This window comes from Bos mutus, chromosome 5 (assembly GCF_027580195.1).
Source record: "Bos mutus isolate GX-2022 chromosome 5, NWIPB_WYAK_1.1, whole genome shotgun sequence".
Classification (NCBI taxonomy): Eukaryota; Metazoa; Chordata; class Mammalia; order Artiodactyla; family Bovidae; genus Bos; species Bos mutus.
This window is the reverse complement of record NC_091621.1, coordinates 88,269,948-88,294,731: the sequence shown is the minus strand read 5'-3', so window position 1 is coordinate 88,294,731 and position 24,784 is coordinate 88,269,948. Positions and strand designations below refer to the sequence as shown.

Sequence of the window (24,784 nt, the reverse complement as noted above, 5' to 3'; positions counted from 1 at the left end):
AACAAAGCCATTTATCTTCTCTTGAGTGGAGCTGGGAGCTAGAACAGTGGGAGTGCAAGCTGTGGGCCCAGTCTTGAAACAGCAAGAATCTAAATTCACATCTGCCCTCCAGATCATATTAGTTCATGGAGGGGAAAATATGCATAACATAGAATTTGCCATTTAGCCATTTTTAAATGCATGTATCATTGGCATGAAGTACATTCACATTGTTGTGCAGCCAAAATGACCGTCCGTCTCCAGAATTTTCTCATCTTCCCAAATTCAAATTCTGTTGCTATTAAGCAGTTACATCCCTTCCACTTCCCCACTCCACCCTCAGCGCCTGGGGACCACCGGTCTTTATGTCTCTATAAAATCGACTACACTAGGTTCCTCATATAAGAGGAATCATACAATATTTGACCTTTTATCATTGGCTTATTTCACTTTGCATAGTGTCTTCTAGGTTCATTCATGTTATAGCATTTGTCAGAATTTCCATACTTTTGAAGGCTGAATGACATTCCATTCTATGCACATTACACACTTGGCTTATCCAACCCTCCCTTGATGGGCACTTGGATCTCTTCCACCCGTTGGCTAATTGTGACCAATGCTGCTGTGAGCATGGGTGTAAAAATGTCTGTTTCAGGCCCCACTTTCAGTTACCTTGAAATACATATCCAGAAGAGACTTGTTTTTGGATCATACAGTAATTGTTTCGTTCTGATGAATTACCATAGTGTTTTCCAAAAGCAGCTACACCATTTCACATTCCCAGCAGAAAGGCTCAAGGATTCCAGTTTCTCCACGTCCTCACCAATACTTGTTATTTCTTTTTTTTTTTTTTTAATGATAACTGTCCTAATGGGTTGTGAGTGATATCTCATTCTGGTATTCATTTGTACCCAGCTATTTTGAAGGTATGTTTGTTCAGGTGAGAGAATGAACCATATTTTATTAACACTTCACTAGCTTGATTTGTAAATTGTAAATTTTTGTATATGTGGCATGGATTTTCTATTTGTACTTTTGCCCTGGAATCCAGCAGATTTTAGGTCTATCATGTTTTTTGTGCAATGTGCTTGAAAAACATAAAAAAAGAGCCTATGGTATTAAAGCAAGAAGTCCATGTTTAAACTCAAGTTGCTTTGATAATTTTCTGTGAAGAAACATTATGAAAAATAATGTACAAAGCAAATTTATTCCCATCGAAACATGCTGATATGTTTTGAAAGATTTTCTTCAGTACATTAGTTTCTCTTTAAACTCCACATTTAAGTTACATTAAGAAGCTGAAATTAAGCCATAAAGATAACACTTATGGAGCCTTGAAATTGCTTTCTGAATATTTTCCTCACAAATGTTAACTCTATGTCCCTTCCCTTAAAAAAACAAACATGACTGTCAGACATACCATATCTAAATGTGAATCTCTCAGGTTAGATTTAAGCTTTAGGAATATCAATTTTTAAAATCATAATAAACCACAACACACACATTTTAAAATTTCTAATCAAAATAGTTAATACATTATATACATATTAACTTTTATTGCCAGATTTAAGTCACTGCACTTAAAAAAAAATCATGTGCCATTTCTCTACATGTTTGAGCTTCAAAATTCACTTAATAAGGCAGTTTTTAGCTCTGTGATGTTCTTTTTGAAGATTTAGGGCTATATGTGTTTGTTTATATGCAAGTTTAGAAGTTACTACTTCTAATTTCTGAGTGAGAGCTTTCTCAGTCACCAAGTAAAGGACTTCAGCTTTCAGCCTTGTTCCTGTGTAAATTCTTGTGATAGATTAAAACAACTTCATTGGTCTCATTTAATTAAATATTGAAAATATATAAAAATCATTTATAGATATAGTATGCCACTGTTTATGTATCATTGTTGGATATGAAATTTCAGTTGGAGATTAAGATTCTACTTCTAACATAATATTAAACAATTAATTTAGCAAAAACAATACTAAGTGGTTGTCCAGTGTGTTAGCACTCTTCACTCAAATCATGGAATCAGTTTTTTTTCCCCTTTTCATTTTCACAGCTGTTACTTAAACTGTCATTCAAATTACCACTACTAAGTTTTGACAACCTCTCTAACTCTTGTCTTCTCTTTATTCTATTTTAAACCATCAAATTGATTGCTCTCAAGCTTTCAGTGGCTTTCTCTTGCCTACATATTAAGTTTAAACTATTTTGCTTATATTTCAGGATTTTCTGTAAGTTGAATTTAGCCTAAACCCAGAACTTTTCGTTCTTCCCAAGGTTTGCTCTCAATCAGGTCATTGTCCTGTCTACCACCCCTGTGCTCCTATTTGCCATCCCATCATGCTGTCTGTTCCCTTTGTGACAGTCTACTCATTCCTGCTCCTGGACCTGGCTTTAAGTGGTGCACAGTCCCACCTCTCTTTTTATGCTCAGCTTAGCTACCCCTCTATAATGAAAACATATCAGAATGCACTGAGTCATTTCCTTTTTTTTTGGCATGCCTTTAACAGTGGCACACAGTTGCAGTATACTTATAGTCTCAATATTTTCTGTTTACCAGTGTTGACCTAGGGAAGAAACTATGTTTATATGTTTTCTGTATCCTCCACTGTACCTAACACAGTCCAGAGTATGTAGTAGGAGGTTGGCATGTAAATGTTGCCTAGTTTCTTGCTTGGTATAATTGTGTGCATGCTTAGTCGCTCAGTTGTGTCCAATTCTTTGCAACCCCAGGAACTGCACCCCGCCAAACTCCTCTGTCCATGGAATTTTCCAGGCAAGAATACTGGAGCAGAGTTGCCATTTCCTTGTCCAGGGGATCTTACTGATCCAGAGATCAAACCTGCATCTCCTGCATTGACAGGTGGATTCCATACCACTGAGCCACTGGGAATCCCACTTGGTATAATTAATCCATGAATAATTATGACTTGTTACTTATTGATCAAGCATTTTTTGCCATGTGTTTTTCTGAGTGTTCTGTACACATTTTGTGATGTATTTCTCACAGTAACCATGTCAGGTTAGTTTTATTTATCCCTGAATTTGCAGATTAAGAAATTGTGGTTCAGAGTGGTCACTCAAGATCACTAGTTTAGAGTTGGGATTAGAATTGTGTTTTGCCCTGGTGGCTCAGACACTAAAGAACCTGCCTGCAATGAAGGAGACCTGGATTCCATCCCTGAATCTGGAAGATCCCTTGGAGAAGGAAATGGCAACCCACTCCAGTATTCTTGACTGGAGAGTCCCATGGACAGAGGAGCTTGGCGGGCTACAGTCTATGAGGTTGCAGAGTCAGACACAACTAAGCGACTAACACTTGCCTTCCTTTTAACTCTCCCTCCAAAAGTAGAAATGGCCCTTGAAGCAGCTTAAAATGCTCAAGATACAAAGATGTAATTTTAAGGAACAATTTGAGGCAAAAGTGAGAGTTCCTTTTATGTATTGGTAGACATAGATAAACATACTTATGAGCACATGAACACCAAGACTCTAAGTAACCAGTGAATAGATTCCAACCTAATTGTACATCATTGTCTCCATTAAAAAAGAAAATCATTGTCTGGAGTAGGTGTAGGGATAGGGGAAAGGAAAGGGAATAAGAATGCAACATTTTAAGTCATATAAAAGACAGAAAATCTAATGCTCTGTGGGATCAGGGAGTTTTAGAGATCAAACCAAATCCTTAACATATTTGTTTCCAGATAAGGGTCAAGTTATTCTTCAAGGTAAAAAAGTGTTTTTCTGTCAGTCTGGTTAACTTCATGACCTGAGTATTCTCTTTAAGCTTCAGCTTTTTATGCTTAGAACCTCTCAACTTCCTTCTGATGTTAAGAACAACTTAACTGTTTTTCATAAAAGTACACTTATTATAATACTCCTTATATTTAATTCCAGGTTTTGTCTGCTATCCTTTAAAGAGAAACATGAGCCAGTTTTGTTGTTAAACATTTTTATTTATATATAATTATGTGCATGCATGCTCAGTCACTTCAGTTCAGTTCAGTTCAGTTGCTCAGTCGTGTCTGACTCTTTGCGATCCCGTGAATCGCAGCACACCAGGCCTCCATGTCCATCACCAACTCCCAGAGTTCACTCAGACTCACGTCCATCGAGTCGATTCAGTCTTGTCCAATTCTTCGGCGACTCCATGGACTGTATAGCCTGCCAGGCTCCTCTGTTCATGGAATTCTCCAGGCAAGAATACTGGAGTGAGTTGCCATTTCCTTCTCCAGGAGATATTCCCCACCCAGGGATTGAACCCTCGTCTCTTGAGGCTCCTTCACTGACAGGTGGAATCCTTACCACTGAACAACCAGGGAAGCCCATATATATAATTTTATATGTATATATTATTAGTATGTAAATGAGATATGTGGTTAAGGGCATGCTTGTTACTTCAGGAGGCTTTCAAGTCCCTGTAGATTCCGTGCACCTCCCCTCTCAACAAGATCAGCCAATGATTCTGAGATTATATACCTCCTTCACCTCAGGTGGTGCTAGTGGTAAAGAATCTGCCTGCCAGTGTAGGAAATGCTAGAGACATGAGTTCAGTCCCTAGGTTGGGACGATCTCCTAGAGTAGAAAATAACAACCCACTACCATATTCTTTCCTGAAACATCCCATGGACACAGAAGCCTGGCAGTCCATGGGGACACAGTCCATGGGGTCGCAGAGTCAGACACAACTGAGCACACACACACAGCACAATGGTACAGATACCTGTCATTATGCTCAAGTCTGCTTGAATAAATGCTATAAAATACTAACCATCTCTTGACTTTCTTGTTTTATTATCAGTCAACACACCCATCTTAATGGATAAACAAATGGATGTAAGTTTTTGAAAAGTTGAATTAAAATTAGTCTCAGCAGCATTTATTTTTTAAGTTGCCTACCCTTGATATATGCTGCTGCTGCTGCTAAGTCGCTTCAGTCGTGTCCGACTCTGTGCAACCACATAGACAGCAGCCCACCAGGCTCCCCCGTCCCTGGGATTCTCCAGGCAGGAACACTGAAGTGGGTTGCCATTTCCTTCTCCAATGCATGAAAGTGAAAAGTGAAAGTGAAGTTGCTCAGTCGTGCCTGACTCTTAGCAACCCCGTGGACTGCAGCCTACCAGGCTCCTCCATCCATGGGATTTTCCAGGCAAGAGTACTGGAGTGGGGTGCCATTGCCTTCTCCCACCCTTGATATATAACCAGGTATGAAAACCACTGTCAGTCTCTTTAAATCTACTGAAAAGTTATTTTAACTTGTGAATGGCCAAATTAGGTCCCAGCAGTATTAAAACTTCTGGTTTATTTATTTGTGCAAGCCCAATGTATATCAGATCCTGTAAGACTTGAGGCCTCTTTATATTTCTGTAATATATCATAAATTCAAGGAGCACATATATTTGACACAAATTAAAATATGTTGGAAATGGATATTTCCTATTTCCAAAGCTTGTCAAACTAAGAAAATTAGATGTTTGGGGTGGGAAGTGTAATGATCTGGGGAAAGGGGAAAGTTAATCACAATTGAGGAAACATAGTTCTGTATATCTGCCCCTTGCATAGCGAAAACCAACTGTTATAGAAAGGAGAGAATTAAGCATTGTTTCTTAATGTTAACCATACTGAATGTTAACCATAAATTAATATTAACCTTACTGAGGAGTGAGCTTATGATTTTTTCATCATCAATTATTTTATCTCTATATTTTTTAAAACGGCCAGTTTCCAGTAGTCTATTCTGATAAAAATATGTGTTTAATTGGGCTCGAGTATTTTAAAAATTTATCTTCTTTTCTACTCAGGAATTTTAAAGACAGTTTAACTCAGATAAACCTTAATTAATAAATAAAACCAAATGTTGCATTTATTTGAATGAGGGAAGAACATATAAGGTTTTTTTTTAATCCCAAGCATATACCATCTCCAAACTCAACTCATTCAAGTGTTTCAGTCATACTTATATTGTATTTTTAGTAATAGTTCTAATACTTCCTGGAAGTTTTGAATCTTTCTATAGTGATTGATGTTTAAACATTTAATCACCATTTATAAGTGATTAATGATCTATCTAATTAAATAATACAAATAGTCATTATTCTTTAAATACTCTGCAATAATTTTATAATGATCAAATTTAAATTTTGAGTAACTAATTTGTTCACAATTTTCTTTTTAGCTACAGAGGTTAAAATATCCCATGTCATTTTTGTAATTACTAAACAATCTTATATTTTTGTGTATACTAAACCAGTAATATGTGTTGTTAGCTTCTAGAAGTAATTGCCACTGTAATTTTTAAAGATAAGGATACCATTTACAGTACAGTGTGAAATTTGCAATATATATTATAGTTAGCCAGCCAGTATTTTAAAATACAGATATTTTAAATTTCAGTACACTGGGAAAATTTTAATTTGCAAAATGATATCCTGGGATATTGGTTATTTTCTTAATAGCTTCAAAACCAGTACAGGATGATGACAGAAGAAATTACTTTCTGAATTGCAGAACTTAATACATAGGTTTTTAACATAAGTGTGGGAAATGAGTCTTTTCTGATACTTTGAAAATGGTAAACTCCCAGTCATCATCAGTTCAGTTCAGTCGCTCAGTCGTGTGTGACTCTTTGCGACCCCATGGACTGCAGCACACCAGGCCTCCCTGTCCATCACCAACTCTCAGCGTTTACTCAAACTCATGTCCATTGAGTCGGTGATGCCATCCAGCCATCTCATCCTCTGTCGTCCCCTTCTCCTCCTCCCCTCAATCTTTCCCATCATCAGGGTCTTTTCAAATGAGTCAGTCATCATATTTGACATCATATCCTTTTACTTCTGAGGTAGTCTATTAAAAAGTGAAAGTTGCTCAGTCATGTCCGACTCTTTGCTGCCCCATGCTTATATAGAGTCCATGAAATTCTCTAGGCCAGAATACTGGGGTGGGTAGCCTTTCCCTTCTCCAGGGGATCTTCCCAACCCAGGGATCAAACCCAGGTCTCCCACATTGCAGGAAGATTCTTTACCAGCTGAGCCACAAGGGAAGCCCAAGAATATTGGAGTGGGTAGCCTATCCCTTCTCCAGCGGATCTTCCTAACACAGGAATTGAAGCAGGGCCTCCTTCATTGAAGGCGGATTCTTTACCAACTGAGCTATCAGGGAAGTCCAATCTATTAAAGCCTTATAAATTAAATCTTATTCTTTTTTCTGATTGGGATAAGAAATAACATAATTCCAATTCATGCAAAATAATGTGGGGGGGGTAACAGTCATTATTGATAGTATTAATATACTTCTTTGTAATTTCTCTTGTCGGGAATGTATTTTGCATTAGTTTGCATAAAAAATAAGTCATGATTTTTAAAATAATTTTAATGTCCTGTTTTTGTTTAGACCAAAGTCACTGGAAACTGTGAAAAAAATATAAATATGTTTTCATGTAAATAAATGCCAGTTTTCAGTTTTCATTATTTCATTTATAGAGAGATCCCACTTACCAGAGTCTCTGGTTTATCCTGAACAGTTTCAGTCTTTCATAAAAACCAAGATAATCCAGAGAACTATTTGACAGTACTCTTCCTTGAAAGCTTTATCTTTAGCAGCAATCTTTTTATTACAGAAGTTCTAGCTTGCATAGTAAAAGCTATCCAAGAACTCTTAAGACAAATGAGAAATTGTGCTGTATTTTATACATATATATACATACATACATATGTATGTGTGTGTGTGTGTGCATGTATACTTATTTATTGGAAGCTTCCCTGGTGGCTCAGACAGTAAAGAATTTGCCTGAAGTGCAGGAGACAGGAGACCAGTGCAGGAGATCTGGGTCAAGAGGATCCACTGGAGGAAGAAATAGCAACCCACTGCAGTATTCTTGCCTGGAGAATTCTATGGACAGAGGAGCCTGCTGGGCTACAGTCCATAGGGTCACAAAGAGTCAGACACGACTGAGTGACTAACACACGCATACTTATTTATTAATACTTATATGTGTATATATAGATACTTGCTTCTTCAATCATATTTATTTAACTTTCACAAACTGCTACTTGGAGATGAAAAGAGTGTTAATCTAAACATTTGATGTGACTCCTGAATGGAAAGCAACCTACTTGTAAGATACTACATGATATGGCTATAGTTCACAAGTAAAATTTTCCCTTATTATTAAATGGATTTGTTCAAAGAATTTTTGCTGGTTATTTAATAAGAAATATTTAGTGATGGCTTAGTCAAAGAGTATGCATTTTAGATAGTATTCCTTAAAACCCTAATCCTCAAGATTATCTCAAGTTTGTCTGTGTTTATATAGCAGGAAGTAAAGTGGCATTGTGGCAAACATCCAGTTAATTTTAATCAATGGAGGTAGACTGACCAAATAATGTTCTTCAGATAGTCTCCTTCCATTCCCTTCCAGTGGCTTTTTTGTATTTCTGCACAACTAATAATCAGAAAAAAGTTGTGACAGTTGTCCATTTCAGCAAGTCAAAGAAGAGAAGCATACAGGGTTTGAACCAATATGGATAGTAAGAACATTACTTAGTGTATGAAGCTACATTCTTTTGTAACACACCATGTAAAATTTAAAGAGGGGGAAGTTATTAACCAAATAACATGATATACAGTACCACCACTGATGTTGGTAAAGAGTAAATATGGATAACTGTTATTTGCTTTGAGTCCCTGGTTATACTAAAACTAAAATTCCTTGTGTGTGGTGTATGTCATTTCCCCCCTGAGAAGTAAGTCATGAAAGTTGAAGTGACAGTGTCTATCTTTAAATATTCCAAGGCACTAAAGAAAAATACCCATAGGAAAAATATCGCATCTTATTATAGGATTATAGGTACTTTCTGAGAGGTGCATTTATTTTATTGCTGATAGTCCTTTTATTTATTTTTTTTCTCTCTCTCTCCTGTAGCAGTTATATGCTGCCCAGCTAGCTGCAATGCAGGTATCTCCAGGAGGAAAGCTCCCAGGCGTATCCCAAGGCAACCTTGGTGCTGCTGTATCTCCTACCAGCATTCACACAGACAAGAGCACAAACAGCCCACCACCCAAAAGCAAGGTACCCCTTTGAAGAAGCTACATGTTTTGGCATTTAGAGTTTGCTTTTTGTTCAATGATATGTATTGAATACCTATTACGTACCAGTAACTGGGCTAAATGCTAGATCTTCAAAGAAACAATGGTTAGTAGAATCAGTAAGGATTGTGTCCCTATAAATCACTCACACAACATTTAGTCACTCATTTATTCGATGAACATGCATTGATAGCTGTAGTAGAAAATTGATAGCTGTAGTGATAGAAATATTTGAAAGGTAGTTGTGCTATCACCAAGAATGTTATAGTCTTATAAAATAGATACCCATACTCTATTATATAAGGTCTTAGAAGGAGTTACAGGGAAAGAATGTTATTAGGACAAAAATATTATTAATACCTTCAGTGAGGGACCTGAAAAAATTGTTCCAAAGGAGAACTGAAATAGACCTTAAATATGAGTATGATTAGAGCATAGAGAAAATGTTTTATTTAAATATCACCAACTGGTTTTGTGATATAGTATAGGTACAATTTCAGACATATTATCCAGCCAATTAGAAAGATAATGCTAGTGTTAAAAGTTAGAGTATTTAGAAATAGTTTTGTTTTTAGGGCAAAGAAACCATTTCCTGAGAGAGCCTCGAAAAGGACCAGGGGGGGTTCAAATAATTTGTTTCTTGGCTCAAAAGAAAGAAGCAGAAAAATTAATTTAAATTTCTTCATGATTTTTAATCTCTTACCTAGATGATTGTATATGAATATATTAAACTTCCTATATAAAAAAGTAAAGAGTATCCATAAAGTAATTTTCTTGGACATTGCTCAGGGAAATAATCACACATTAACAGTTAGAAAATATTCAGTAGAAAACTTGACACAGTGAATTTACCCCCCAAATAATGCTGTTTGTCTTTTGCTGAATTACCTAGAAAGTTCCTTCTGCTCTCTATTTCAAGAATTCATCTTGAAATGTCTGAAGAGTAATAGGGTTAGAGTAGTCACAACAATAGAAAAAATACACAGAGAAAAAAAATTTAGAAATTTTTGAAAGAGAAAAAAAAATCCTAGAGTATTTTAATCCTCCTCTAGTGCCCTGGCACATGCTTTTCATAGTCAGTGTATTAATCCAGAATAGAAATTGGGAAAGAGAACAGTTGGGTTGGGAAAGTGTCCTCTAGCCTCCATCTTCCCAAGCCCCCCAAGTCTGTTTTTTCATACTAATAGATAAATACGTTTGGAATAATAACTCACCCTGGACAAGGACCTTAGACATGATTCACTAGCAACATGTACAAAGATATAGAGGAAAATGATGTACTTGCTACTGTGATGTTAGGAAATATGATAAGCCTTTTAAGAGCTCTTTCAGCTGTGTAATGGACCTTCCATGTTCTGCGCTTGAGGTGTACTTGAGGCGTGGTGTGCTTTTCTATATAATCACAGCAGAACGTGTTTTTAAAACTTGGTAATAATGGTGACATTTATTAAATATAATTTAATTTTAAAGCAGTGATATTTTGGTGTCTCCAAGGAACAGTAGTTTCAAAGTATTCCATGTATAGGCTCAATTCAGTTAGTAAGTTCAGTCACTCAGTCATGTCCAATTCTTTGCTACCCCATGGACTGCAGCACACCAGGTATCCCTGTCCATCACCAATTCCTGGAGCTTACTCAAACTCATGGCCATTGAGTCAGTGATGCCATCCACCATCTCATCCTCCATCTTCCCTTTCTCCTCCTGCATTCAATCTTTCCCAGCCATGGGGCTTTTCAGATTAGTTGGTACTTTGCATCACGTGGCCACAGTATTGGAGTTTAAGCTTCAACATCAGTCCTTCCAATGAACACCCATCTAAAGGACTTATCTCCTTTAGAATGGACTGGTTGGATCTCCTTGCAGTCCAAGGGACTCTCAAGAGTCTTCTCCAACACCACAGTTCAAAAACATCAATTCTTCAGCGCTCAGCTTTCTTTATAGTCCAACTCTGACATCCATACATGACCACTGGAAAAACCATAGTTTGACTAGATGGAACTTTGTTGACAAAGTAATCTCTCTGCTTTTTAATATCCTGTGTAGGTTGATCATAATTTTTCTTCCAAGGAGCAAGCATCTTTTAATTTCATGGCTGCAGTAGCCACCTGCAGTGATTTTGGAGCCTCCAAAAATAAAGCCTGTCACTGTTTCCACTGTTTCCCCATTTATTTGCCATGAAGTGATGGGACCAGATGCCATGATCTTAGTTTTCTAAATGCTGAGCTTTAAGCCAACTCTTTGACTCTCCTCGTTCACTTTCCTCAAGAATCTCTTTAGTTCTTCTTAACTTTCTGCCATGCGGGTGGTGTCATCTGCATATCTGAGGTTATTGATACTTCTCCTTGCAGTCTTGATTCCAGCTTGTGCTTCATCCAGCCCAGTATTTCTCATAATGTACTCTACATATAGGTTAAATAAGCAGGGTGAAATATGTAGCCTTGATGTACTCCTTTCCTGATTTGGTACCAGTCTGTTGTTCCATGTCCAGTTCTAAATATTGCTTTTGACATGCATACAGTTTTCTCAGGAGGCAGGTCAGGTAGTCTGGTATTCCCATCTCTTGAAGAATTTTCCACAGTCTGTTGTGATCCACACAGTCAAAGGCTTTGTTATAGCCAATAAAGCAGAAATAGATGTTTTTCTGGAACTCTCTTGCTTTTTTGATGATCCATCGGATGTTGGCAATTTGATCTCTGGTTCCCCTGCCTTTTCTAAATCCAGCTTGATCATCTGGAAGTTCACGTTCACATACTGTTGAAGCCTCTCCTGGAGAATTTTGAGCATTGCTTTGCTAGTGTGTGAGATGAGTGCAATTGTGCAGTAGTTTGAGCATTCTTTGGCATTGCCTTTCTTTGGAATTAGAGTGAAAACAACCTTTTCCAGTCCCGTGGCCACTGCTGAGTTTTCCAAATTTGCTGGCATATTGAGTGTAGCACTTTCACAGCGTCATCTTTTAGGATTTGAAATAGCTCAACTGGAATTCTATCACCTCCACTAGCTTTGTTTGTAGTGATGCTTCCTAAGGGCTACCTGACTTCACATTCCAGGATGTCTGGCTTTAGGTGAGTGATCACACCATTGTGATCATCTGGGTCATGAACATCTTTTTTGTATAGTTCTGTGTATTCTTGCCACCTCTTCTTAATATATTCTGCTTCTATTAGCTCCATACCATTTCTGTCCTTTATTGTGCCCATCTTTGCATGACATGTTACCTTGGTATCTCTAATTTTCTTGAAAAGATCTCTAGTCTTTCCCATTCTATTGTTTTCCTCTATTTTTTTGCCCTGATCACTGAGAACGGCTTTCTTCTCTCCTTGCTATTCTTTATAACTCTGCATTCAAATGGGTATATCTTTCCTTTTCTCTTTTGCCTTTTGCCTCTATTCTTTTCTCAGCGATTTGTAAGGCCTCCTCAGACAACCATTTTGCCTTTTTGCATTTCTTTTTCTTGGGCATGGTCTTGATTCCTGCCTCCTGTTCAATGTAACGAACCTCTGTCCATAGTTCTTCAGGCACTCTGTCTATCAGATCTAACCTCCTAAAATCTATTTGTTACGTCCACTGTACGGGATTTGATTTAGGTCACACCATAATGGTCTAGTGGTTTTCCCTGCTTTCTAAATTTAAGTCTGAATTTGGCAATAAGGAGTTCATGATCTGAGCCACAGTCAGCTCCCAGTCTTGTTTTTGCTGACTCCATAGAGCTTCTCCGTCTTTGGCTTCAAAGAATATAATCAACAGAAAATTGGATTAAAGATTTACTGAGCACCAAAGAACTGATAGGGCTTCCCTGGTGGCTCAGAGGTTAAAGCGTTTGCCTGTAATGCGGGAGACCTGGGTTCGATCCCTGGGTTGGGAAGATCCCTTAGAGAAGGAAATGGCAAACCCCTCCATTATTCTTGCCTGGAGATTCCCATGGACAGAGGAGCCTGGTGGGCTACAATCCATGGGGTTGCAAAGAGTCGGAAAGTGACTTAACTTTCTCTAACATTCAACTTTCAAAGAATTGATGCTTTTGAACTGTGGTGTTGGAGAAAACTCTTGAGAGTCCCTTGGACCACAAGGAGAGCCAATCAGTCCATCCTAAAGGAGATCAGTCCTTGGGTATTCATTGGAAGGACTGATGTTGAAGCTGAAACTCCAGTACTTCGGCCACTTGATGCGAAGAGCTGACTCATTTGAAAAGACCCTGATGCTGGGAAAAATTGACAGCAGGAAGAGAAGGGGATGACAGAGGATGAGATAGTTGGATGGCATCACCGACTCAATCGACATGAGTTTGGGTAGGCTCCGAGAGTTGGTGATGGACAGGGAGTCTTGGAGTGCTGCAGTTCATGGGGTCACAAAGAGTCAGACAAGACTGAGCAACTAAATTGAACTGAACTGAACTGAGCATGGCCCAGCCCATCAGAACAAGACCCATCTTCCCCCTCAGTCAGTGTCTCCCATCTGGAAGCTTCCATAAGCCTCTTATCCTTCTCCATCAGAGGGCAAACAGAATGAAAACCACAAACACAGAAAACTAACCCATCTGATCACATGGACCACAGCCTTGTCTAACTCAGTGAAACTATGAGTCATGCCACATAGGACTACCCAAGACAGATGGGTCATGGTGGAGAGTTCTGACAAAACATGGTCTACTGGAGAAGGGAATGGCAAACCACTTCAGTATTCTTGACTTGAGAACCCTATGAACAGTATGAAAAGGCAAAATTATAGGACACTGAAAGATGAACTCCCCAGGTCTGTAGGTACCCAATATGCTATTGGAGATCAGTGGAGAAATAACTCCAGAAAGAATGAAGAGACGGAGCCAAAGCAAAAACAATACCCAGTTGTGGATGTGACTGGTGTTGGAAGTAAAGTCCAATGCTGTAAAGAGCAATATTGCATAGGAACCTGGAATGTTAGGTCCATGAATCAAGGCAAATTGGAAGTGGTCAAACAGGAGATGGCAAGACTGAACATCGACATTTTAGGAATCAGTGAACTAAAATGGACTGATAAGGGTGAATTTAACTCAGATGACCATTATATCTACTACAGTGGGCAAGAATCCCTTAGAAGAAATGGAGTAGCCATCATAGTCAACAAAGGAGTCTAAAATGCCGTACTTGGATGCAATCTCAAAAATGACAGAATGATCTCTGTTTGTTTCCAAGAGAAACCATTCAATGTCACAGTAATCCAAGTCTATGCCCCAGCTAGTAATGCTGAAAAAGCTGAAGTTGAATGGTTCTATGAAAACTTATAAGACCTTCTAGAACTAACACACAAAAAAAAGACGTCCTTTTCATTATAGGGGACTAGAATACAAAAGTAGGAAGTCAGGAGATACCTGGAGTAACAGGCAAATTTGGCCTTGGAGTACAAAATGAATCACGGCAAAGGCTAATAGAGTTTTGCCAAGAGAATGCACTGGTCATAGTAAACACCCTCTTCAACAACACAAGAGAAGACTCTACATATGGACACGCTAACACTGAGAAAAATATGTAGCTGTGGCAGCATAGTCATTGTCACACACAAATAACTCTCTAAAGTATTATTCTAGATTTTTCCCCTATGATTTATTAATGTGATTTCACATCATTGTTCATAATGATGTTTTACATTAGGGCATTTCATTTTATGACTTTAGAGTACACAGTTCACTTGTAAAGAACTGATGGGTTTTTCTTGGCCACTAGATGACTTTTTACCATTGATACTGAGTGTTGTGTGCTCATTCGTTTCCAACTCTTTGCGACCCTATGGACTGTAGCCCACCAAATATCTTCTTCCCAAATCCCTAAATAGAATAATCATGAAGTTTTTGATGTCAATCATCCTTATTCGTTTATGCATCTATTTATTTATTCATTCATTCATGCATGCATTCAAAGATTTATTGCGCACTTGCTGTGACCCTTCCTTAGGTAAACCATGGCAAATATAAAAGTGACGTAAAGCTTGCCAAGATGAAGACACTGTTTTATGAGATATATGGTTTCAGATATTCATAGAACTCCACAGATTGGATGTGAAGATTGATTTTTCCAGTAATGTTAGAATTCCACCATATTGTACGGTTTTAAGTACCTCCCTTTATTTAGTGTTACCGAAAAAATGGATTGTGTTTCTATAGCTATGATTATATACTGTTTAAAAAATATATTCATACTTTATCACTAAATTTCACTTCTGGAAAATTAGCCTTCATGAATTTTCTATCATATAAAGTTTAAGAAAGCAGTTGAAGTTGTATTTCTTACCACTTGCAATTATTTTAAAGTACATAAAAATTTTAACCCAGGAAAAAGTGCCTCTTTTTAAATAACAACCACAATATAATAAAAATATGTCTGTTCTTTGCTCAGTTTCCTCTAGTACACTGTTTACATCCATTCTTATTGTCAGAAAATATGTCTTAAATGTGCTTGTGTAAAGTTTAGTGGGTTAAAAATTGCCAGAGCAATAAATATTGCTATTGTCATTTTAATGAAGAACATGACTTAAAAAAAACAAGCAACAATAAATAAAGAGGATGCATTTCAATACATGAATTCCGTTTCTTAGAGACTGGAATTGACATTTATACATAGCATAATAAACATTTTGCCTTCACAGAGCCATTTCACTTTAATATAACAGTTATCATTTATTACTATATATAAATATATTTTGAAACAATCAATCCTGAGTGTCCGGAGGGCATTTTCTGTGTGTTTTATTGGTGGATTTTCACATGTATCTTATTGTAAAATTGAATTATTTTACTAAATAGCTTTGTGTTATCTGCCTTCCTACCTGGCATAAAGCAAACATAAAGCTTTTATTGTTTGGAACAACAGAATCATAAGCCACATCCAGATGATGATGTAAGGAAAAGGGTCTTATTGGCAGCTGTCAAAAATCAACCACGTGCTATGGGTTTGCTTGCCTGCCCTTCTTCCTAGGTGTGCCTTTGACTCACAACTCCGGAGAAGGACACAAACAAAACTTATTTGCAATTTGCAAAAAAAATGGAAGGGGGGAATCAAAAGGAAGGGGCTCCAAAAGACTGTAAAATTGTGCAGCATGAGTCCTCTGATGCATGCTGTTTTCAATCTGCTGTGTGCCAGTTGGAGGCTTGGGGAGTGTATGTGCGCGCGAGAAAGGATAATGCTGAGAAATGATAGAGTGGCTGTGACCTCCAAGCTCAGCCTGGAAATCCAAGACATTGATTTCACTTAGCATTCCTGCTGAGAAATCTGGCGGAGTTCAGTTGTAATAAAAGAACAAGATTCTGTTCTAATGGTAATGGCGTATGACAGACATATCACTTTGTCTGTCCTCAGCACCAGAGAGAGGAGAATTGGAGAGAGGTCACCTGACCTTCCTGGGGTGTTGTATGAGCGCTGCGCTAAGCTTTGAACTGCCGCCTAGGAACGTAATTATTTATAATATTAAATGATAAAGAAACCTTTAGAGGACTCACAGTGACCCTTTAGAAACTGCGAGCAAGAAGTGTATCCCATAAATGTGAAAACACGAAAAGAAATCTGCTCTCTTCAAATACCGCATTGGAAAACTTGGATAGCATTGCTGGTTGAGCTATATGTCTTTAAACTTACTATTTGGAACTGTCATTGCTTCACGTTTCCTTATTATTTTATGCCTTGATTTTATTATTCACAAAGATGAGATTTTTTTTTTCATAATGTATTTTGCCAAATATTGAAAAGTTAAGGTCTTCGGCAGGTTTTTAAAATTTCTCAGATGTTACATAACATCTTTCTTAATACATTTGTCTCTTTAGCACTAATTTTTTTCTTTCTGGATCCTATTCCAAGACTAATTTTTTATATTTAGTTCTTCAGAGATATCCTCTTAGCTCATGTGTATCCTCCTAGCTGAGTTTATAGCTAAATATTGGTTTAAAAAAACAACTTTGAAAGTATGAGCTTGTATATATGAGAAATCCAGTTTAAAGAAAATTTTAGAAATAATCCTCTTTCTCATATTCAGGAAAATTATTTAGTCATAGTATTGTTTAACATTATTGGTCCTTGAATCTCATAGGCAGCATTGCTGCTCTAAATCTGCTTATCTTCCTCAACAAATATTTAAATTGATTTGTTTATAGTTTAGCGTTCTGCCACAGAATAGGTAAAATTTATTCAGTGACTTTCATTTTTGTCATGTATTTTGTGCCACGTATTTCTTCGTTTTAACGGTTTTCTGCATTGTTTGCTACAGTTTATTAAGAAACCTAGATAGCCTTTCTTTTGTGATAGTAATCGATCTCTTGATAATATTTGTTTGGTAAAAATAAATTATTTCTTTTAAAAATAGCAGAATCAATACCAGCCTTAAAATAGTTACCAAAGGAGGAAAAGTATTTTTAATTGGTTTCACATGCAGCTCACACAATTGTTGGTAATGAATAAGCGTGTAATTTCCACGTTAGCAAGAAGTCCTCATATGTTATAGATGTGCTACCGTCTGAACTTCACATTCTAAATGTTTTGCTATTGCAGAAGTAGCCAGCTCTTGGGAAGATTTTAAGTGCAACTTGTAAATATTATGAAATGTCTCTTGGTGCTTGATGAAAACTTACATGTTGCCTGCAGCTAACCAAGAGTAGTTAGTTTGAAAAGCTGATGACAAGAGAGAATTCCTGGGTGCTTTTCTTTTAACCTTGCTCTGACCTTAGTCATACCCCTGGTCACAGTTGTGTCCCTGTCAATGACAAGAGCTCATAGATTGTCCAATCAATTTTTTTTTGTTCTTTTCAAATACTTCTGGCAGTGATGTTCCCATTTGCTCAGCAGTAGCACCTGGGAGTCATGTGAGGGAGAAGAAATATTTTTCCAACAACCAGAAAAAACCCTAGCCAGCTGACCAGACACAATCAGATCCTTGCAGGGGCAATATCCTTATACAGGATGCTTCAAATTCTGAAGAAGTAGTACCACATTTTTATCTTATCTTCTTTCACAGACACCAAAATGAAGATCTATTCTGATTTGGTAGGCGGGTGCTTATGTTAGTAATGTCAGGAGGGCCATGACTCCTCTTAGAGCACTTAGTTTTTGCTGTAATGGTACCAATCACATAATTTCATGCTATCAAGTAAGCATTTTATCCGTACACACTGATCTACAGGGTAGAATTTTGTAGTAGTTTCATATTATGAGTCACAAACTGTGGTACACATACACACAAGATTACTTAGCAGTATATGCTGGGAGTATGAGAAATCAGAGGATGGTCATGATTCATCTTCTTTGAAAATTCTAATAGAGGATTTGGAAATGAAGTTCATTTTGCTAATTTTGAGTCAGTGTTTTATGACGCCAGTTAGGGGAAAGGTGACTGCAAAACTGCACATCCAGTCCAACCACATGTAAGTCAAACCACCACCACACTAATGACGAAAACACTATTTTTAATATTTGACAAAAACATCCTTTCAAGATAAAGCAAAAGACATCAAACAATTTCATAGCTTTGAAATCTACCAGGAAGTACTGAGGCCTCCACAGTAGTATTTCCATTGTGAAAACTCTAGAAAGCAATGCTCAGTATAATCATAACTTCAGTTAATATTTTCACATTTTATCTGGACATGAAGACTTTTTAGTAGTAGTAGCTGCCAAAGATATAATTTCCAATATGTGAAAAATCATAGAATACTGCCATTTGACTTGCTCTTTTCAGGTCAAGATCTCAAATAATCATTACTCACTATGCAGGGCTAGAACTGGCTTCCAAATACGGTTATTTCTAAGTAACCCACAGCACTTAAATAGCACTAATCAAAGAGGCGCTCCCATTTATCTATATGCATGCTCAGTCATTTCAGTCATGTCTGACTTTTTGCAACCCTATGGATTGTAGCCCGCCAGGCTCCTCTGTTCATGGGATTCTCCAGGCAAGAATACTGGAGTGGGTTGCCATGCCCTCCTCCAGGGGATCGTCCCAACCCAGGGATCGAACCTGGCTCTCTTGTATTGCAGGCGGATTCTTTTCTGCTGAGCCACTGTGGAAGCCCAGTTATCTATATATGTAAGATCAAATATAAAACCACTGATCCCTCCTGAAACTGTTAGACCTGGTACTTTTGTAGATTTCATTTCTCTTAAAACTTCAGAACAGAACTGGAATGTTAGCCTCAGCTAATTATAACCACATTTAAATTGGCCATTTTCTATTCTTATGCTTTAAACACTGTCTGGCATATCAATTAAATGCTAGAATCTCTCTAACACCTTGCTCCATACAGCTGCTTTGTGCTTTGTTGGATAGTTATTGAACACTTGCTCCTTCCCCCATATCTCAGTATCTATGAAATAGCAATTTTGTGAGCCTTTGAGATGTGCTATGGATGTGTCACACTCAAGAGGTGAGTTCATTTGAGAGGAATCACTCCATAGAGTTAAACTATAAATGTGGCCCATTATCATTATTATCATCACTTCCTGGGTGGGACATATTTATAGTGGGTCTAACATAGTCACCCTGTCATTTTAAATAAAATAGTTTTCTTTTGTGGCCCCTTGTTGCTAAACTGAAATATGTTAAATGAAGTGTTATCAGCAGAACCCCTGTGATCAGCCTCCTCCTTTCCTTTTCATCTGTATTCATTTGACAGGAATCTCAAACAGCTAGGTACTTAAACAGAGGCTGTTCTGAGCGCTGTGGTATTAAACGTCCAAGTAGGTCATTTGGTGATATATTCTTATGACTCAAAAGCGGGGGAGGTGGGGGCAGTCACATCTGTAACATAGAATTATAAAACAAAGAGACAGACTAGTTATAATGCTGACATTTTTTTAAAGGCAAAATATACTGAGGGATTTAGGTAATGTCCTTTGAATTCAACTGGCCTGGCCTGTGTTCCCCAGTATACTGATTCTGTTTTGACAGGAACCTGTCTGGAACAGCAGCCGGCTCTGATGAGCCACGTCAAGGCTTTTCAGTAAGGCAAAGCACGGGAGAGGCAAGAGGATGTTGAGCATGTGTAGACATAGGAAGATCCACAGAATCACAGTTTTTAAGTGGAAGTTGCCCTCTAAAATAGATCCAAGCCCGTGCAGATTCATCATCCAAAAAGCTAAAGGTTGAAAGCATTTTAATGTTAGAAGCAGGCAGTCAAAACCTAAATATGCAGGGAAGACAAACAGAACAATGTGAAAGGATGTCCCTGTAATGAGTGGTATCTAGTAGAACGTCAGTAAACATCAGCACGTCAGACTGAGACGGTGAAAGTGCCACTTCTGTAGTTACCTTTCCTTTTAGGGAATCATTTATAATTTGGGCTTCCTAAAACATTCTTCAAATCAGTTAAAATCCTTTCTTTTCTACCCTAAACTATTGATCAGTACTTCATTTGAGCTCTTGATTATTGACCCCCTTTCACCCCTTTAGCCTGACCTGTCCTCTAAATGTTTGAATAAAGAATTGAGAAGTGAAGCTGTGGAGGACTACCATAAACCTCAGATTTGATTCATTTGCAATCCTTCTACTTACTCATTCTTTCCTATTGGTAAAATAGGAAGAATTTTAGTGGTCTGTTTAACACAGATGCCCCAAAGTAGGGATCTGTTTTCTACGTGTCAACAAATATTTAGTCTTATTTAGATTGATGGAAAATAGAGTATATACATATCTGTTTGTTAAATTTTACCAATAGATTTTTCTCTAGAGAGAATAAAACATTCTATTAACATTTTTGAATATTATAAAATAGATCATAGAAAGAAAACAATACAGTAATTAAACAGATGTAATGTAGAAGTCAACAAAATAAAGAGATATAACCTTCTAAACTGAAGGCAGACAAGTTCAAAACCCAAAGTATGCAAAATTGTCTTTATTTAACAAAGGGCATCCGATGTTTTATTTATAGAATTAGGGAAGCTTAAGTAAGAAGGAAGTTCAGAAAGTATCCAGTCCAGCATACAATAACTCAGTCTCAGGTTACTTTCCCTCTGCCTAGTCTGCTACTGTGACAGAGGGAGTCCACCACTGCAGAAGGTGGCGTTACTTTATTCAGGGTAACTCTTAATGGCAAAATATTCTTATTGAAGTAGAACTTTAATCAGCTTTCCAGGATTTCAAATTATGTTTTCACTGAATGACAATTGTATTTGTTAATAAAGTAATAGAAAACCCAATCCAAGCTGGATTAAGCAAAAAGGAAATGTATTCACATTAAAAAAAAAAAAAAAGTTATTCTGACTTTAGGTATGGTTTAATTAGGAGCCCAAACACTTGAAAATGTTTTCTAGCCATTCAGTTCAGTTCCATCACTCAGTCATGTCCGACTTTTTGCGACCCTGTGAATCGCAGCACGCCAGGTGTCCCTGTCCATCACCAGCTCCCGGAGTCCACCCAAACTCATGTGCGTCGAGTCAGTGATGCCATCCAGGCATCTCATCCTCTGTCGTCATTATCTCTGTTCTTTTCTCATTCTTCAAAGTTCTGTCCCCTTTTAGTGTTCTCTGGCAACGCACTCCAGTATTCTTACCTGGAGAATCCCGTGGACAGAGGAGCCTGGTGGGCTGCTGTGCATAGGGTCACGCAGAGTTGGACACGACTGAAGCGACTTAGCAGCAGGAGCAGCACCTATGCTTACGTCTATCACTGACTGATTCAGCAAATATTAGTTTCTGCCTGTCGTGTGCCAAGTTCAGTTCAAGGCAGAACTACAGCTACTACAGCTATGAACAGGACAGTTTGTCTTCTTAAGATTTTTCAGTTGACTGGCAAGTGATAAGCTGTGAGCAATTAAACAGAGAATTTCATATACTCATAAGTGCTATGAAGAAAATAAAACATGGTTAAAAAGTGCCAAGGACAGCAAGGTAATCTCCTTGAGACAGAGCTTATGGGGAAGTCTTCTCTGAGACCTAAATCATGAGAAGGAGAGTACCTACAAAGGTCTGGGGGGAAAGATATTCCAAACAAGAGGAATAGCAATTGCAGGGACCCTAATATATGAGTGAGGTTGACAAATTCATGGTTTAGAAAATAGGCTGGGGTAGTTCCCAAGGGGCACCAGTGGTAAACGATCCACCTGCCAATGCAGGAGATTCAGGAGATGCAGGTTCAGTCCTTGGGTTGGGAAGATCCCCTGGAGAAGGAAATGGCAACCCACTCCAGTATTCTTGCCTGGAGAATCCCATGGACAGAGGAGCCTAGCGGGCTATAGTCCATACGATGGTAAAGAGTCAGACACGACCAAGCAACTAACACCTTCACTTTTCACTTTCTTTTTCATACTAGTGCTCAGTAGAGTTTTAGAATTATAATTTTACTTACTGTCTTTTGAATAGGTTAACAAGTCACATAAGAAAGCAGACCCTAATTTCTAATCAGATTTTTACTTTTGACATTTGCTTTTTAAATTTTGACTTTTACCCCAAACTTTATAACCCAGTGTGGTTTCAGTGATCTGCCATGTGCAACAGACTTTGAGCTCTCTTTTAAAAAAGTCAGAGAAAAATGTGCTACAGTTTTAAAACAATTACAACAGGGTAGTTTTAAAATTAGGAATAGCATTGTTTTCATCATTGAAATAAACTTGCAGTCTCCTGATTGAGGATGAGTTTGATTTTTGAGAGGACAGCATTCTTTCAAAATCTTTCTCTTTCTCTCTCTCTCTCTCTCTCTCTATATATATATATATATATACACCTTTCTTCCTTCCTTCCTCCTCCCTCCTCCTTCTCCCTTTCTCCAGCTATAAGCTTTATAAAAGTCACAATTTTTGTCATATAAACATGCAGTGCCACCCACTTAAAAACAACTTTCATAAAGTTTATGTAAAACTTCTATAAATAATGTGATTATTTTCTTGTTAAAAATCATTAAATGACCTATTTAAGCATGATGCACTTAAAATCCTATGTTGTACTTATACTGAGTTTACATACAAAGTTCTAATGTATCTATTTTATTGTATTATATTCAATAAACTAAGGTTCCTTTTTAATTATACTTTTCACATTTTCTCAGGCACATACAATATGGTGGTGGAACTTAAGGAGAAATAGGGACTATTTTAATCCAAAATATAAGAAATTATAAAATAGTGGATTTCTCCATCATCATTCTTATAGTTTCTTATTTCTTCTAATAATCAACTAAAGAACACCAGTCATTCTTAAGTATAGTTTTTTGAATAAAGACCAGAAGAAATGTATAACTTGACTAGTATTAAGCATGGGAAAAAAATACCTTCTTCAGATGCACAGTGAGTAGTATAATTCACACTGACTATGAATTATTGTCTAGAGTCTGCTTAATATAATCAAAGGAGTTTGCAACCACATAGTCCTTATCTCCGTATCTTTGTGTGGGACACAGGGAATACAGAATAGGATTCAAAATATAAAACAACTTTCTTTTTCTTTTGAAATGGGGAATCATCTTTTAATTATCTTATTTTACCTAAAAATATATTTGAAATTTTTTATATAGTGAAATTAGACTTCTGCTCATAAAAATTTTAATCATAAATATTACATTTGAAAAGTACATTATTAATGGCTCAGAATATTGAACATTCCTAAGAACTTGTTTAACAGAATGCTACTTGGAAAGCAGCATGCCTAAAAATGCAAGTGAAATATGAAAAGCTGGCAATTTTCCTTAACCTGAATCATGTCCTAGTGTGTCCTCAGGTTCTCATGGGAAGAATGTACCCCTTTCCTAGTCCTGGATATCCTTGTAGATAATTAGATGCTTCTTAAAATTCTACCTCCACCTCCCCTCACCCCAGCCCGCATGTGCTTCAGGACTTAGAATTGCAATGTCCCACAACTTTCAGCTCTTGTACTTCCACTGTAGACTAGATGAAAACATTGGGTTGACTTTTTTAGAACCCAGACATTCATCCTTTATGATTTGGGGTTTTCAAAAGAATAAGGATTATATCTCTAAATTTCGAGAAAATAAAGATCAGAATTCTCATTTTAGATTTTATTTTACCAAGTAATATAAAAGGAAAAAAATGTATACTTAAATTTTAAAAAATACATGTTCCCCAAAATTGTTTATGGATAACAGAAAAGACTGAAAACCTTACATTTTCATAAAACCACAAAATATTTTTATTAAAGCTCTTTTAGAGTTGTTTGCAAGACTAATTATCAATGAGATTCTGTATGAGACTTTCATTTAAATTGAATCTCTCAATAGCCAAAAAGTCTTGTTTTTTCTATTTTAGTGTATAATCTGAGCTGTTATGGTTTGTTGTACAATTTTGATGACTTTTGGCAGTGTAGAGATTTGGTAAATAGGAAAAAAAGAAATGGAGACTAAAAATAGAAAGGATGAAATACTGCAAGAAAAAAATTTGTCTTGTGGTATTTCCAGTAATACTTAACATAAGGAAAAAAATTTGTTTTGTGAAGTATGTACAAAAGCATTATGACAGCAGTAGGAATGTCTTTAAATAGGTACAGATTTTTATTTTCTGTACTTCCCCATGCAACTCTTTTGAGGATCAGAGTTTCATTTTAAGTCTGCAGGAGCTCAACAGTCAGGTCAACCCTATATAAATACAGGGCAGGACAAAAATTTTGGGTCAAACGATGGAATTTTTAGTGCCAGTTTTCATGCAAATAGTGCTATCATTTATCTAAAAAATGATAGTTCTCATTCAATTTTAAGAGAACCTCTGGGTAATTTTTGTTTGATTTGATTTTGCTTGTCTTTTTCTATTAGCATACATATGAATTGC

The 24,784-nt window shown here is 37.1% G+C and overlaps 1 protein-coding gene across 12 annotated transcripts in view; it reads left to right on the top strand.

The window, feature by feature from the left end:
* The window catches only part of SOX5 (SRY-box transcription factor 5), a 1,177,820-nt gene that overhangs the window by 1,075,169 nt on the left and 77,867 nt on the right, over positions 1–24,784 (top strand). For 11 of the 12 annotated variants that reach the window (XM_070371195.1, XM_070371198.1, XM_070371200.1 and 8 more), the window contains one exon: positions 8,900–9,046. The exons of the other annotated variant lie outside the window; for it this stretch is intronic. In XM_070371195.1, coding sequence (XP_070227296.1) covers positions 8,900–9,046 — 147 coding nt within the window. The remainder of the gene's footprint in view (positions 1–8,899; positions 9,047–24,784) is intronic. 12 annotated transcript variants of the gene reach the window in all.